Raw genomic sequence first — 17,128 nt, 5'->3', positions numbered from 1 at the left:
CTGAGAAACTGTCACAGATCAGAGTAAACTGGGGGGAATGTGAAAACTAAATGCAGCATGATACCCTGGGTTCGAGGGTACAAGAGGGACAGAAAGAGGACACTAATGGAAAAATTGGTAAAAGCCAAATTAAGCCTGGAGTTTAGTTATTACTAATATACTAATATGAGTTTCTTAGTTTTGACAAATGTACTATGGAAATATAAGATATTAGCAATGGGAGAAATTGTGTGAGGGATATACAGGAACTCTCTGTACTATCTCTGCAAATTTTCTGTAAAGCTAAAATTATTCCAAAATAAAAAATTTGTTTTAAAAAAGAATTTCTTTTTTTTTTTGGCCATGCCGTGTGGCTTGTGGGATCTTATTTCCCCAACCAGGGATCAAACCCAGGCCCCTGGTAGTGAAAGCGTTGAGTCCTAACCACTGGACTGCGAGGGAATTCCCAAATTTGTTCAAAAATTTTTAATTAGGGAATTCTCTGGCGGTCCAGTGGTAAAGAATCCACCTTCCAATGCAAGGGACGTGGGTTTGATCCCTGGTTGGGGAACTAAGATCCCACATGCCGTGGGGCAACTAAGCCCGTGCGCCACAACTAGAGAGAAGCCCGCACGGTGCAACAAAAAAAAAGATCTTGCATGCCGCAACTAAGACCCAACGCAGCCCCAAAATTTAATTAAATAAATAAAATAAATTTTTTTAAAAAATGGCTTTTGGCCTTCAACTGTAATTCTTACCCCCAGGTCTCCAGTCCTGGCCTACCCTGTAGATTTTAAACTTGCCAAGCCTCCACAATTACATGAGCCAATTCCTTAAAATAAATCAATCTCTCTCTCTCCATATACATGTGTATGTAGATAGATGATAGATGATGATAGATAGATAGATAGATAGATAGATAGATAATGTGTGTGTGTATGAGGGTGTATACATCCTATTGGTTCTGCTTCTTTAAAGAATCCTGACTAATACCGTCCCTGATAAGGAAGTTGAGGCATCAGTGGGAATTAAGAGGATGACATTAGGGACTTCCTAATGGCCCTCAAGTCACACCCCACAGGCAGCCATCCTCTGTCAATTCCTTTATGAGACATCATGGTGTGGGAGAAAAAGCTGGGTGAGATGAGGCTCAGGAGAAGCCCAGTCCTGGCCAAATAACTAAGTATGTGGCCTTGGGCAAATCGCCCCATGTCTCTAGGCCTTGCACTCTTTTCTGGAAAACAGAAGGGCTGACTAGACCAGAGTCTGAAACCCACTACATGCTGCACATAGTAGACATCATTAGAGGATCCCATTTTTTTCCTACTGAGATCTGGAGGCAACCTATAATTCTTCTAAACATATGGCTCCTGATAGACCTTACCAATCAATCAAAGTTGGTTCATGAGATCAAACCAATTTGCAACCCCAAAATTATTTGATTTCTAAAGTCCCCACAAACTAAAATGAAACGAAACCACTAAAACTGTGGTCACTGCTGGGCAGGGGAGTTGTTTGAAAAATAAAACTCAACCCTTGGCTAAAAGTGACTGGGAACATAAGAAAAACCTGGGAAGGGAACTCTGGAGAGGGTGAGGTCGAGTTCTGTGTGTGCTGTACTTGCCGTCGCCAAGCTCACCTCTTACGTTTTCCAGTCTCTTATCTAGACCTGATCTAAAGCCCCAGTGTGTGTGTACAACTCCCCAGGGGTCCTTGCACCAGTGCCCACCACCCCGAATGCTTACCTCAGCAATGCTGATGGAGATGATGAACACAGGGGGCGGGAGGCAGTTAGCTCTTTCCAGGTATGTTCTTCGCATCGGTTCAGGAAGCATCCATTTTGAGACAATCCTCTGGACCTTTTTAGGCTTGAAGGGATCTTTACCTGCCCTGTACTCTCTCATTTTCTCCTCTTCCAGCATTTCTTTCATCTCTCTATCCCTATTCAGATTCACATCCTCTTCCATCTCCAAATTATGAGCAGCAGCCATTGTCCTGGGTCCACCCTCCACCTGAAAGGGACATGAATGTCAGGGAAAAATAGATGACCCTATAGTTTTTGGGCCATGGCTCTTTCCTGGGCTCTCTGGCACAACCATTGGTTTCCAATGCCTTTCCTGTGTGTTAATAGAAGGCAGCTGAAGATCTGGTGCCCAAATACACGTAATATCCATACCCTTTTCACCAGTGTGTAATGGTGAAAAAGTACTAGAGTCTCCCCAATTGAGGGAGAGGACTCCCCAGAAGTCATTTATGGATTCACCTACTGACACCACCCAAAGGATGGACTGGAACTTTGGGATGGCAACTCTACCTCATATACCAATTCCTTCCCCTTCGCCACTGACTCTCAAAGCAACCATTAGTGTAAGAAGTAGCTTTGCCACGAGGTGATGTATCTCAGAGCCCAAACCACGCTCACTGCATAACTGAACTCAGTTTTGTCCAGCTTAAGTAAATAATCTCCTTTCCCTTCTTAGTTTCATCTTGCTTCTGCTCCCAGGCCAAACACAGATCTCTAGTTTCTGATTCAGAATCAAAAATAATTTACTGAGCATTGACTATATATCAGGTACTATGCTAGGGGCCCCATTATAGGTTAAAAAATTCGCTTCCCATTCCCCCCTCAAAAATGATTTAAACCCACATCTTCTCCTTCTAAATTATCAGTGTCCTTTCTAAAATGCCACCCTGCCCATTCTGTAGCACTTGGGAGTTAAGTAGACCCTTCCTTACTGGTTCTCCAGATACAACATTAACACCCTCGCTAAAACACATCTTCCCAACAATTCTCTGACATCTGACACTCTTGGCTGAGTTCCTACTAATTTCCACATCCAGTATTCCCTTGAACTCAATCCTCAACATCCAAACACTCAAGGATTTATTCCACAGATATCTGTTGAACACCTACTCTGTATCAGGCCACCATCCCTATCCCAAAGTGTTTAAAATGTCATGCAGGAGGCTGAGGTCAACAAAAATTACACAAATAATTGTACAGTTACAGCTGTGCTAGGTGATACCAAGCAGATACATAGGTTACTGAGGCAGCATGTCTGTAACAGTGAGGCCTGCTCTACATACTCTTTCCTCTCCCTGTGTCATGGTGCTAGCTGTACTGTCCTTCTCCATTCGGTTTAGTTCTGTAATATTTTACTTCTGGTTGAACTATTTAAATCTTTCAATCAAATGTTTTCAGGTCAAAAAAAGGGATGGGGGAGGCTCAAATATATTAAGGGAAAAAAATAATATTGCCAGACACTACATAGAGTACAATCCAATTTTTGTAAAAAGTAATATATTGTTACACAGGAAAACATCTGGAGAATTAACCATGATTATATCTGCATGATAGGATTTCACTAGATTTTTGCCCTCTATGCAGGAGTAGGTACAGATTTTGTGTACTCTGAAGCTTAAACAATTTGGGAGGGGGGTTTCTTTGGAAAAAATAATATAAAATTAAAATTACAAAATAAAAAAATTATAAATGTACACTGCTTTAGAAGGAGCCCATGCAAGTAGAAGTCTGAAGCTTAAGCTTTATTAGTTTCACAAGTAATCCAGCCAAAACAATCCTAAAAAAGAAGAACAAAACAGGAGGTATCACACTCTCTGATTTCAAACTATATAAAAAGCCACAGTAATCAAAACAATATGGTACCGGCACAGAAACAGACAGACACATAGATAAATGGAACTGAATAGAGAGCCCAGAAATGAACTCATACTTATACAGGCAATTAATCTACAACAAAGGAAGCAAGAATATACAATGGGGAAAAGATGGCCTCACACCTCATACAAAAATAAACTCAAAATGGATTAAACACTAAGATGTAAGACCTGAAACCATAAAACTTCTAGAAGAAAACACAGGCAGTCTGCTATTTAACATCAGTCTTAGCAATATTTTTTTGGATATGTCTCCTCAGGCAAGGTAAACAAAAGCAAAAATAAACAAATGAGACTACATCAAACTAAAAAGCTTTTGCACAGCAAAGAAAACTATCAACAAAGGAAAAGGCCACCTACTGAATGGAAAAAGATGTTTCCAAATGATATATCTGACAAGGGGTTGATAACCAAAATATACAAAGAACTCATACAATTCAACATCAAAAAAACAAACAACCCAATTGAAAAACGGCCATAGAGAGAGATTGGTTCAAGATGGCAGAGTAGAAGGACATGCTCTCACTCCCTCTGGTGAGAGCACCAGAATCAAAACCGACTTCTGAACAATCATCGACAGGAAGACACTGGAACTCACAAAAAAGATACCCCACATCCAAAGACAAAGGAGAAGCCGCAATGAGACAGTAGAAGGTGCACAATCACAATAAAATCAAATCCCATAACTGCTGGGTGGGTGACTCACAAACTGGAGAACACTTATACCACAGAAGTCCACCCACTAGAGTGAAGGTTCTGAGCCCCACATCAGGCTTCCCAACCTGGGGGTCCGGCAACGGGAGGAGGAATTCCTAGAGAATCAGACTTTGAAGGCTAGCGGGATTTGATTACAGGACTTAGACAGGACTGGGGAAACAGAGACCACTCTTGGAGGGCACACACAAAGTAGTGTGCATATCGGGACCCAGGGGAAGGAGCAGTGACCCCATAGGAGACTGAACCAGACCTACCTGCTAGTGTTGGAGGGTCTCCTGCAGAGGCCGGGGGGGGGGGTGGCTGTGTCTCACTGTGAGGACAAGGACACTGGCAGCAGAAGTTCTGGGAAGTACTCCTTGGCGTGAGCCCTCCCAGAGTCTGCCATTAGCCCAACCAAAGAGCCTGGTATGATCCAGTGCTGGGTTGCCTCAGGTCAAACAACCAAGAGGGAGGGAACCCAGCCCCACCCATCAGCAAAGAAGCGGATTAAAGTTTTACTGAGTTCTGCCCACCAGAGCAACACCCAGCTATACCCGCCACCAGTCCCTCCCATCAGGAAGCTTTCACAAGCCTCTTAGATAGCCTCATCCACCAGAGGGCAGACAGCAGAAGCAAGAAGAACTACAATCCTGCAGCCTGTGGAACAAAAACCACATTCACAGAAAGATAGACAAGATGAAAAGGCAAATGGCTATGCACCAGACGAAGGAACAAGATAAAACCCCAGAAAAACAACTAAATGAAGTGGAGATAGGCAACCTTCCAGAAAAAGAATTCAAAATAATGATAGTGAAGATGATCCAGGACCTCGGAAAAAGAATGAAGGCAAAGATCGAGAAGATGCAAGAAATGTGTAACAAAGACCTAGAAGAATTAAAGAACAAACACCTAGAAGAATTAAAGAACAAACAGAGATGAACAATACAATAACTGAAATGAAAAATACACTAGAAGGAATCAATAGCAGAATAACTGAGGCAGAAGAACGGATAAGTGACCTGGAAGACAGAATGGTGGAATTCACTGCTGCGGAACAGACTAAAGAAAAAAGAATGAAAAAAAATGAAGACAGCCTAAGAGACCTCTGGGACAACATTGAACGCAACAACATTCGCATTATAGGGGTCCCAGAAGGAGAAGAGAGAGAGAAAGGACCAGAGAAAATATTTGAAGAGATTATAGTCGAAAACTTCCCTAACATGGGAAAGGAAATAGCCACCCAAGTCCAGGTAGCACAGAGAGTCCCATACAGGATAAACCCAAGGAGAAACACGCTGAGACACATAGTAATCAAATTGGCAAAAATTAAAGACAAAGAAAAATTATTGAAAGCAGCAAGGGAAAAACGTCAAATAACATACAAGGGAACTCCCATAAGGTTAACAGCTGATTTCTCAGCGGAAATGCTACAAGCCAGAATGGAGTGGCATGACATATTTAAAGTGATGAAAGGGAAGAACCTACAACCAAGATTACTCTACCCGGCAAGGATCTCATTCAGATTTGATGGAGAAATCAAAAGCTTTACAGACAAGCAAAAGCTAAGAGAATTCAGCACCACCAAACCAGCTCTACAACAAATGCTAAAGGAACTTCTCTAAGTGGGAAACACAAGAGAAGAAAAGGACCTACAAAAACAAACCCAAAACAATTAAGAAAATGGTAATAGAAACATACATATTGATAATTACTTTAAACGTGAATGGATTAAATGCTCCAACCAAAAGACACAGGCTCGCTGAATGGATACAAAAACAAGACCCATATATATGCTGCCTACAAGAGACCCACTTCACACCTAGGGACACATACAGACTGAAAATGAGGCGATGGAAAAAGATATTCCATGCAAATGGAAATCAAAAGAAAGCTGGAGTAGCAATACTCATGTCAGATAAAATGGACTTTAAAATAAAGAATGTTACAAGAGACAAGGAAGGACACTACATAATGATCAAGGGATCAATCCAAGAAGAAGATATAACAATTATAAATATATATGCACCCAACATAGGAGCACCTCAATACATAAGGAAACTGCTAACAGCTATAAAAGAGGAAATTGATAGTAACACAGTAATAGTGGGGGACTTTAACACCTCACTTACACCAGTGGACAGATCATCCAAACAGAAAATTAATAAGGAAACACAAGCTTTAAATGACACAATAGACCAGATAGATTTAATTGATATTTATAGGACATTCCATCCAAAAACAGCAGATTACACTTTCTTCTCAAGTGCGCATGGAACATTCTCCAGGATAGATCACATCTTGGGTCACAAATCAAGCCTCAGTAAATTTAAGAAAATTGAAATCATATCAAGCATCTTTTCTGACCACAGCGCTATGAGATTAGAAATCAATTACAGGGAAAAAAACGTAAAAAAGACAAACACATGGACGCTAAACAATACGTTACTAAATAACCAAGAGATCACTGAAGAAATCAAAGAGGAAATCAAAAAATACCTAGAGACAAATGACAATGAAAACATGACGATCCAAAACTTATGGGATGCAGCAAAAGCAGTTCTAAGAGGGAAGTTTATAGCTACACAAGCCTACCTAAAGAAACAAGAAAAATCTCAAGTAAACAATCTAACCTTACACCTAAAGGAACTAGAGAAAGAAGAACAAACAAAACTCAAAGTTAGCAGAAGGAAAGAAATCATAAAGATCAGAGTAGAAATAAATGAAATAGAAACAAAGAAAACAATAGCAAAGATCAATAAAACTAAAAGCTGGTTCTTTGAGAAGATAAACAAAATTGATAAGCCATTAGCCAGACTCATCAAGAAAAAGAGGGAGAGGACTCAAATCAATAAAATTAGAAATGAAAAAGGAGAAGTTACAACAGACACCACAGAAATACAAAGCATCCTAAGAGACTACTACAAGCAACTCTATGCCAATAAAATGGACTACCTGGAAGAAATGGACAAATTCTTAGAAAGGTATAACCTTCCAAGACTGAACCAGGAAGCAACAGAAAATATGAAGAGACTAATCACAAGTAATGAAATTGAAACTGTGATTAAAAATCTTCCAACAAACAAAAGTCCAGGACCAGATGGCTTCACAGGTGAATTCTATCAAACATTTAGAGAAGAGCTAACACCATCCTTCTCAAACTCTTCCAAAGAATTGCAGAGGAAGGAACACTCCCAAACTCATTCTATGAGGCCACCATCACCCTGATACCAAAACCAGACAAAGTTACTACAGAAAAAGAAAATTACAGACCAATATCACTCCTGAATATAGATGCAAAAATCCTCAACAAAATACTAGTAAACAGAATCCAACAACACATTAAAAGGATCATACACCATGATCAAGTGGGATTTATCCCAGGGATGCAAGGATTCTTCAATATACACGAATCAAACAGTGTGATACACCATATTAACAAATTGAAGAAGAAAAACCATACGATCATCTCAATAGATGCAGAAAAAGCTTTTGACAAAATTCAACACCCATTTATGATAAAAACTCTCCAGAAAGTGGGCATAGAGGGAACCTACCTCAACATAATAAAGGCCGTATATGACAAACCCACAGCAAACATCATTCTCAATGGTGAAAAACTGAAAGCATTTCCTCTAAGATCAGGAACAAGACAAGGATGTCCACTCTCACCACTGTTATTCAACATAGTTTTGGAAGTCCTAGCCACAGCAATCAGAGAAGAAAAAGAAATAAAAGGAATACAAATTGGAAAAGAAGAAGTAAAACTGTCCCTGTTTGCAGATGACATGATACTATACATAGAGAATCCTAAAGATGCCACCAGAAACCTACTAGAGCTAATCAATGAATTTGGTAAAGTTGCAGGATACAAAATGAATGCACAGAAATCTCTTGCATTCCTATACACTAATGATGAAAAATCTGAAAGAGAAATTAAGGAAACACTCCCATTTACCATGGCAACAAAAAGAATAAAATACCTAGGAATAAACCTACCTAGGGAGACAAAAGACCTGTATGCAGAAAACTATAAGACACTGATGAAAGAAATTAAAGATGATACAAACAGATGGAGAGATATACCATGTTCTTGGATTAGAAGAATCAATATTGTGAAAATGACTATACTACCCAAAGCAATCTACAGATTCAATGCAATCTCTATCAAATTACCAATGGCATTTTTTACAGAACTAGAACAAAAAATCTTAAAATTTGTATGGAGACACAAAAGACCCCAAATAGCCAAAGCAGTCTTGAGGGAAAAAAATGGAGCTGGGGGAATCAGACTCCCTGACTTCAGACTATACTACAAAGCTACAGTAATCAAGACAATATAGTACTGGCACAAAAACAGAAATATAGATCAATGGAACAGGATAGAAAGCCCAGAGATAAACCCACGCACCTAGATCAACTAATCTGTGACAAAGGAGGCAAGGATATACAATGGAGAAAAGACAGTTTCTTCAATAAGTGGTGCTGGGAAAACTGGACAGCTACATGTAAAAGAATGAAATTAGAACACTACCTAACACCATATACAAAAATAAATTCAAAATGGATTAGAGACCTAAATGTAAGACCAGACACTATAAAACTCTTAGAGGAAAACATAGGAAGAACACTCTATGACATAAATCACAGCAAGATCCTTTTTGATCTGCCTCCTAGAGAAATGGAAATATAAACAAATGGGACCTAATGAAAAGTAAAAGCTTTTGCACAGGGGCTTCCCTGGTGGCGCAGTGGTTGAGAATCTGCCTGCTAATGCAGGGGACACGGGTTTGTGCCCTGGTCTGGGAGGATCCCGCATGCCGCGGAGCAACTAGGCCCGTGAGCCGCAGCTGCTGAGCCTGCACGTCTGGAGCCTGTAGATGAATGGATAAAGAAGATGTGGTGTGTGTGTGTGCATACACACACACACAGGAATATTTCTCAGCCATGAAAAAGAACGAAATCTTGCCATTTGCAGCAACATGGATGGACCCAGAGGGTATTATGCTAAAAGAAATGAATCAGACAGAGAAGGACAAATACTGTATGATTTCACTTATATGTGTAATCTAAAAATCAAAACAGGGACTTCCCCGGTGGTCCAGTGGGTAAGACTCCAAGCTCCCAATGCAGTGGACCCACGTTCAATCCCTGGTTGGGGAACTAGATCCCATATGCATGCCGCAGCTAAGAGTCCACATGCCGCAACTAAAGATACCTCATGCTGCAACTAAGACCTGATGCAAGCAAAATAAATAAATAATAAATAAAAAGTAAAAAGTAAAATAAAAAAAAAACAAATGAACAAACACAACCAAACAGAAACAGAGTCATAGATACAGAGAACAAACAGGTGGTTGCCAGAGGGGTGGTGGTGGGAGGAGGTGAGAAAAAGGTGGCAGATTAAGAGGTACAAACTTTCAGTTACAAAGTAAATGTCACAGATATGAAATGTACAGTGTGGGGAATACAGTCAATAATTATGTAATAGCTTTGTATGGTGACAGATGACAACTAGACTTTTCATGGTGATCATTTTGAAATGTACAGAAATAACGAATCACTGTGTTGTATACCAGGAACTAACAGTGCTGTAGGTCAATTATGCTTCGAAAACAAAGTCATACAAAAAGAGTTCAGATTTGTGTCTACCAAAGGGGTGGGTGGGAGGGGGAATTAGACGAAGGTAGTCAAAGGGTACAAACTCCTAGTTATAAGGTAACCAAGTACAAGGGATGTAATGTACAACATGATAAAGATAATGAACACTGCTGTACGTTATAAATGAAAGTTGTTAAGACAGTAAATCCCAAGAGTTCTCATCACAAGGAAAAAAATTTGTTTCTATTTCTTTAATGTTGTGTCTATATGAGATGACAGATGTTCACTAAACCTACTGCGGTAATCATTTTGTGATGTATGTAAGTCAAATCATTATGCTGTACACCTTAAACTTAAAAAAAATAAGATAGAATAAAAACAAAGTCATATCTATGAGACCTTTGCTGGACCCTAAAGTCTCAAGCACTGTACTATTTCTTCCCTCCCCTCGTGGCCTAGTGTCTTGAAGGAGGAGTTTGTATCCACTAAACATCTTATCGCCTGCATCCCCCATTGAAACTGCTCTGCTGAGTTATGCCCTTAAAACAAGTCCGCTTCAGTCGTGATGTGAGTCCTAAGGAAGTGTGCAGAGCACCCCAGTCTCTTCAAAGCACATCCTCATGCAAATTCTCACGTACTCCTCCTAACAATCCGGGAAGAAAGAAGACAAGCAGTATCTTCCCAATTCTCATCTTCACCCTTCCTAACAGAGCTTCCTGTTGCAATCCCTTCATCCCTGCCTTTCATCCCAACCATATTCCATCGCCTGGCTTCCTTCTCCCGCTCCCCAGCCACAGGCCACAGAGGATCCTCTGCACACTTCAATGACTCTGTCGTGCTGCAACTGGACTTCTCTAACGTGGTGGAGAAAGACACAGTGTCAGGGTCACTAGAGGGCAGGTACACAGGCTAGACAGACCTGGAAAGTGGTCATGTCTTATTTTTATGTGCAACCCCAGACAATAGCCCTGGACCTGGGAACATGAGCCATAGAATGGGGGTTGCCAGGGGCTGGGAGACAGGGGGAATAGGGAGTTATATGTTTAATCGGTACTATACAGAGTTTCAGTTTGGGAAGATGAAAAAGTTCTGGAGATGGATGATGGTGATGGTTGTACAACAGTGTAAATGCAGTGAATGCCATGAATTGTACACTTAAAAACGGTAAAAATGGTAAATTTTATGTCATGTATATTTTACCACACACACAAACACACACAAACTAAACAATAATATTAAATTTTCAAGGTCACTGTGAAGACTAGATAGATTATACTGTTTGTCACCAGCATGGGCTTAATCAACGGTATCCAATGCTACTGATGTTTTCAGCTTAGTCCAGTGTATCTAAACTTCCTAAATGGCCCAAAATAAAGTTTTTCACTGGAATTTTTTTTTAAAGTCATGAGCCATAGAGCCAGATGACTGGGATTAAAACACAGCTCTACAACCTATCAGCTGTAAAGTAACCTTAAGTAAGTCACTTAAATTCTCTGAGCCTCAAATTACATTTTTTAAGAATTGTGGTAAAATAAACATAAAATTAACCATTTAAAAGTGTACAATCCGGTAGCATTAAATACATTTGCAGTGTTGTGCAACCATCACGACTATGTAGTTCCAGAACTTTTTCATCACCCCAGACAAAACCCCCATACCCATTAAGCAGTCACTCCCCATTGCCCCCTCCCTCCAGCCCCTGGCACCCACTAATTTGCTTTCTGTCTCTATGGATTTACCTATTTTAGATATTTCATATAAATGGAATCATAAAATATGTGGCCTTTTGAGTCTGGCTTCTTTTACTTAGAAAAGTCTTCAAGGTTCATCTGTGTTGTAGCATGTATCAGTACATCATTCCTTTTTATGGCTGAATAATATTGCATTGTATAGATAGATATACAAACAAAACCATATTGTTTATCCATTCATCTGTTGAAGGGCATTTGGATCGTTTCCACATTTTGGCTACTGTGAATAGAGCTGCTATGAACATTCCCATACAAGTTTTTATTTGAATACCTGTTTTCAATTCTTTTGAGTATATACCTAAGAGTGGAATCACTGGGTCATATGGTAATTCTATGTTTAATTTATTGGAAAATCTTCAGATCCCATTTAAAAGTCAGGATCATGATAGCACTTACCTCATAGCATTATGGGGAAAATTATTTGAGACAATGCATGTAAAGCACTTAGAACAGTTTCTGGCACATAGTAAACACTCCACAATTATTAGTTATTACTGGCTATGGATGGATGGATGAGTGGGTATGTGGATGGATGGATGGACAGATGGAAGGGATGGGGCTGAGTCTGGGGTCTATTTTCACGCTGCAAGTTACTAGGAATCAGGTCACAATTCATTTTCAAATGTATTCCATTAGGCAAGGTCCCACATTACAATAGGTTATATCCAATAAATTTAGGGAAGAAGAGAATTCCCCCTTTTATTTATTTTTTCCCAGTAACTTTGCTGAAAATAAAGGCTTCTTACCTCCCACTCACCCAGCCTCCCAGGGTCAGACATTAAGTCTGTAGAAATAACTATTTTATTAATTTTCCTTGCATATCGATGATTATTTATAGTTTCTTTCATGTCTCATAAATGGCAAAACGAGTATGGATTTAAGATCAGCAGCTCTTGGGCTTCCCTGGTGGCGCAGTGGTTGAGAATCTGCCTGCCAATGCAGGGGACACGGGTTTGAGCCCTGGTCTGGGAAGATCCCACATGCCGCGGAGCAACTAGGCCTGTGAGCCACAACTACTGAGCCTGCGCGTCTGGAGCCTGTGCTCCGCAACAAGAGAGGCCGCGATAGTGAGAGGCCCGCGCACCACGGTGAAGAGTGGCCCCCACTTGCCGCAACTAGAGAAAGCCCTCGCACAGAAACGAAGACCCAACACAGCCAAAAATTAAAAAAAAAAAAAAGTAAATTAATAAAAAAAAAAAGATCAGCAGGTCTTAAACACAAATATTAAGGCATTTTTAAAAATAAGTTCAATTAGGAGTGATTAACATTGTGCTAATAAGCCCTATTGTAAATTTAAATATCATACATGATCATTTCATGAGGAAAGTTCCACATTGTGAATAACACAACTTTATATCTATAAAAGGAGCTAGAAAAACAAGGATTACATTTCCCCGCAATTTTTCTCTTTTTTTCCAGATTTCAAAATTTCCAGAAATGTTACGACTTCAAGCCTATCATTTTAGGTATTTTAGTGAAATATGTTTCCTGTGCTGCAAAGGTATCTGACCCATTCAGTTTAGCTAAGACTCACTGTGTGTCTGCTTTCTTCCTTGGCACGTGCAGTAAAGGGATCGGACGTCTAGACCTACCTACTGTAGATTCCAGAAATAGATGAACATGTTGGTAGTGATCGTGGCATTTTGATTTGACCTCTCTTCTCGGTCAGACACTGTCACGCTCTGACTTCCGTACCTGTCTGCGTGCCTGTTCCTTGAGGACAGAGGCCTCTCTCTGGTTCATCTCATCTCCAGCATCTAGTGCTTGATGTTCACAGGTGCTGCTTCTAGTCTGACATTCCCCATCCCTGCCATTCCTGTTTATCTTCTGCATCCACACCTGAGTTTCTGAGCACAATTCACCACATTGGAAACATTACTGACCAGATTGGCAACAGTGAAAAAGACTGATTCATACTTACAAGGCTGTGTGGAAATGGGTGCAGTTTATGAGGTGTAAATTGATGCAGCCTTTTCACAAGGCAATTGGGCAGTATCTATAAAATATGAAACGCGTATACCTTTCAACAGAACCTTTCTACTTCTAGAAATCTATGCTACAAATGTATTTGAGCGAGTACTCAAGGCTATCTTTCAAAGATGTCCAGAGCAGAACTATTCAGAGTAGTGAAAAATTACAAAGAAACTGAATGTCCTTTAATCGGGTTGTTGTATTTTCTGATAGTTCTACTTCTTAGGTAGTTCATCCTTACACTGTGCTGAAATCTGCTCACCAGCCCTTCTGCTCCTGGGTCCAAGGTTTCCCTCTCTAGGGCCTCACAAAGCAAGTCTAATCTAAGATCATGTCATTAATTGTGTAGGTGTGGCCTGTATACTCCATGGGTTCTATAGGTCATAGTTGGGATAGAATATCTGAATTTTCTAGATTACCAGAATTTTCAGAGGCTCAGTTTGACAGCACAAGAGCCTCAAAACAAGCCAGCAATGATTACAACACATTATAGTCTCACAGAGATATAAACACATTCACAGCTATCAAATTATTTACTTGGTCACTCTCATCACAGTGTTACTCACTGAGTGAAATTGTTTACTACACTGACTGTGCTTTCTTACTCATTAAGCAAAGATCATGCAGGTTTCTTGAGCTTTCTTTAATGTTGACTTGATATTATGCCTCACCTCCTACCTCTTATCTGCAGCAAGTGGCTGCCAACTCTTTGTTGAAATACACACGCGCGCGCGCACACACACACACACACACACACACACACACACATTCAGATCAAAAGTGGGTGGCACTGCTGTGAAATGTTCTCATCCTACCCTTAGGGAACAACTGGAGGTAGATTGTTAAAAAGAATGTTGGAAGAGTAGAAGAGTCTCATAGCCTTCTGGTTAAAAATGGAGACGTTAGGGCTTCCCTGGTGGCGCAGTGATTGGGAGTCTGCCTGCCGGTGCAGGGGACACGGGTTCGAGCCCTGGTCTGGGAGGATCCCACATGCCGTGGAGCAACTGGGCCCGTGAGCCACAACTACTGAGCCTGCGCGTCTGGAGCCTGTGCTCCACGACAAGAGAGGCCGCGACAGTGAGAGGCCCGCGCACCGCGATGAAGAGTGGCCCCCACTTGCCACAACTAGAGAAAGCCCTCGCACAGAAACGAAGACCCAACACAACCAAAAATTAATTAATTAATTAATTAATTTAAAAAGAAAAATGGAGACGTTCAAGAACCAAAGACCTTCCCTTCAAGCTAGAAATTATTCTTAAGAAGAGGAAAAGTGGAAAGAACTTTCCTACTTCCTGACCTTACCTGCTACAAGCATTGCTCGTGTTACAAGTCATGGAGCCAGTGTGTTGGCCAAAGTTTGGAAAGAGCAGGCTGCGCTCATTTATCCAGAACAATCATCTGCCTTTAAAAAAAAAAAATCTGTAGCAAAAGAGATTTCCATAAGAAGATTTAGGACTCCCCTGGCAGTCCAGTGGTTAAGACTCTGCACTTCCACCGCAGGGGGCGTGGGTTCGGTCCCTGGTGGGGGAACTAAGATCCCGCATGCCACGTGGTGTGGCCAAAAAAAAGATTTACCCAGGAGACTCGACTTTGGCAAGGGATTTTTCCAAAGACCTTTTAGGTGCCCTCATTCACTATATACTGATATGGACAGAGTAAAGGGAAAAAGTAGATAAATAGTTATTTCCACCAGAGGATTGTAAGTAAAGAAAAAATTATGGGAGACCCCTGTAAGTTAATGATCACTCAAGAAAGCAGGTTTGCTTAACCATAAAACCAAGCAGGCTTGCTTAGCAGCAAAACCATGCTACAGAAGCATGAGACATGCCCCAAAACAATAATACAATGGTGGCATGAGACCCACATCCTGTCCAGTGAGCTCAGTAAGTTAACGACCCTTAGGACATGCTCTCTGCACACATAAAAAAACAATAATTTATGGAAAGGTGACATTTCAAAGTGAAAGACCCTCATTGTACTGAGACCTGAAATAATTTTTCCATAGTGCCATGACAGTCCCGGCTTGACCACGTAGGGACAAGAAAACTCCCCGCCCCAACATAGAGGAGGAGCTGATGATGGAAGTGTGATGTCTACTCAAGAATGAGGAAGGTGGTCTTTTCCTCCTCCCCGCTTTTCCTTTGATTATAAAACTGTAGCTCACTGAGTTCTCCCGGCACGGCACCTTCTCACCCGCCTGACTGTAAGCATCACAAGCGTCCTATTCTAATAAATCACTTCTTATCTATCACTTTGCCTCTCGCTGAATTCTTAATGCACTGAGACATAAAGGACTGGAGGTCCTCAGAGCCCCCCGAAATGCCACCTAGCAGTTTCAATACCACATAGTGTCTCCCAAAATTGTTATAAATTATAGCCAGAAAATTTTAAGTCAATGACTTCCATAAAGGAGCAGGACCCTATGGGGCCTTCCTGGGACAGACCTCTCCCTCATATCCTCTGCTTTAGCTCCTCTCTGAAGTACCTGGATAATAGTATCTGATGCACATTTCCTGAGTTGTTTTGCAGATGCTAAAACACCCACCAAATGGAAGACGTTAACTACCTGATGACTGTGACCACATAGTCCCCAGGCCTACTGGAGCCTAAGGATTGATAATGTTAACTCCTGTGATTACCACCCTGTTACCTCACCATCAGAGAATCGTGCACCAGCTGATCACATACCTTGGGTCACCCCTCCCTCACCTTGCCTTTAAAAAATGCTTTGCTGAAACTCATCGGGGAATTCAGGTGTTGTGAGCACTTGCTGCCCTGGACTCCTTGCTTGGTGCCCTGCAGTAAACACTGCACTTTCCTTCACCAAAACCTGGTGTCAGTAGATTGACTTTAGCGTGTAGGCGAGACAACCCAGGTTTGGTTCTATAACACTTCCGCTGTATTCTTTTGATAACACATGTAATGGTCATTTGTCAGTTTTCTCGGCGAATTCCTCATCTCATGAATCTGGGTGGGCAGCAGGGACCACTTCCCAGTACAAAAGCTAAAAATGCTCAGTACTCACTTTTCCAGGTCCTTAGGCAGCTAGAGCTCAGGTATGTGACCTAGGCTTGAACAATCAGCTGCATTTGCTTAGAATTTTGGGGACTGGAGCTGGGGATGGGGAAGATTCTGACAGCAGTGCACTTTAAAGCGGTGGCAGCAGTATCTGGTGTCCATCCAGCCTTGCCATTGGAGTCAGTGTGGCACCCAGAATCCAATGCCAGCTGTGTCTTTGATGCAGGCTGAAGCAATGAGCACGCAGCAGCGACAAGGGGGCTGTCTTTGCCTACCTGGCTCTGTGATTTTGGTGTACTTGTAGGTGCCTGGTCTCCGTGTGTTTCTGCTTATTTCCCAAACTTTGCTTCCTTCCAGTGATTTTGTGATCTACCATGATATTGTGATATACTAAGAAATACATATTTGGTCTTCATCCCCAGCTCCAGGCACTGATC

General features: G+C 41.1%; 1 protein-coding gene across 1 annotated transcript in view; it reads right to left on the bottom strand.

Annotated features, from left to right (window-relative positions):
• The window catches only part of RHBDL2 (rhomboid like 2), a 97,287-nt gene that overhangs the window by 26,027 nt on the left and 54,132 nt on the right, over nt 1-17,128 (bottom strand). Inside the window, exon 2 of the mRNA XM_082389010.1 lies at nt 1,725-1,991. Coding sequence (XP_082245136.1) covers nt 1,725-1,991 — 267 coding nt within the window. The remainder of the gene's footprint in view (nt 1-1,724; nt 1,992-17,128) is intronic.

Source organism: Balaenoptera borealis, assembly GCF_965194805.1.
Source record: "Balaenoptera borealis genome assembly, chromosome: 1".
NCBI lineage: Eukaryota > Metazoa > Chordata > Mammalia > Artiodactyla > Balaenopteridae > Balaenoptera > Balaenoptera borealis.
The sequence above is the reverse complement of the archived record's forward strand: the minus strand, read 5'-3'. Positions and strand labels throughout refer to the sequence as shown.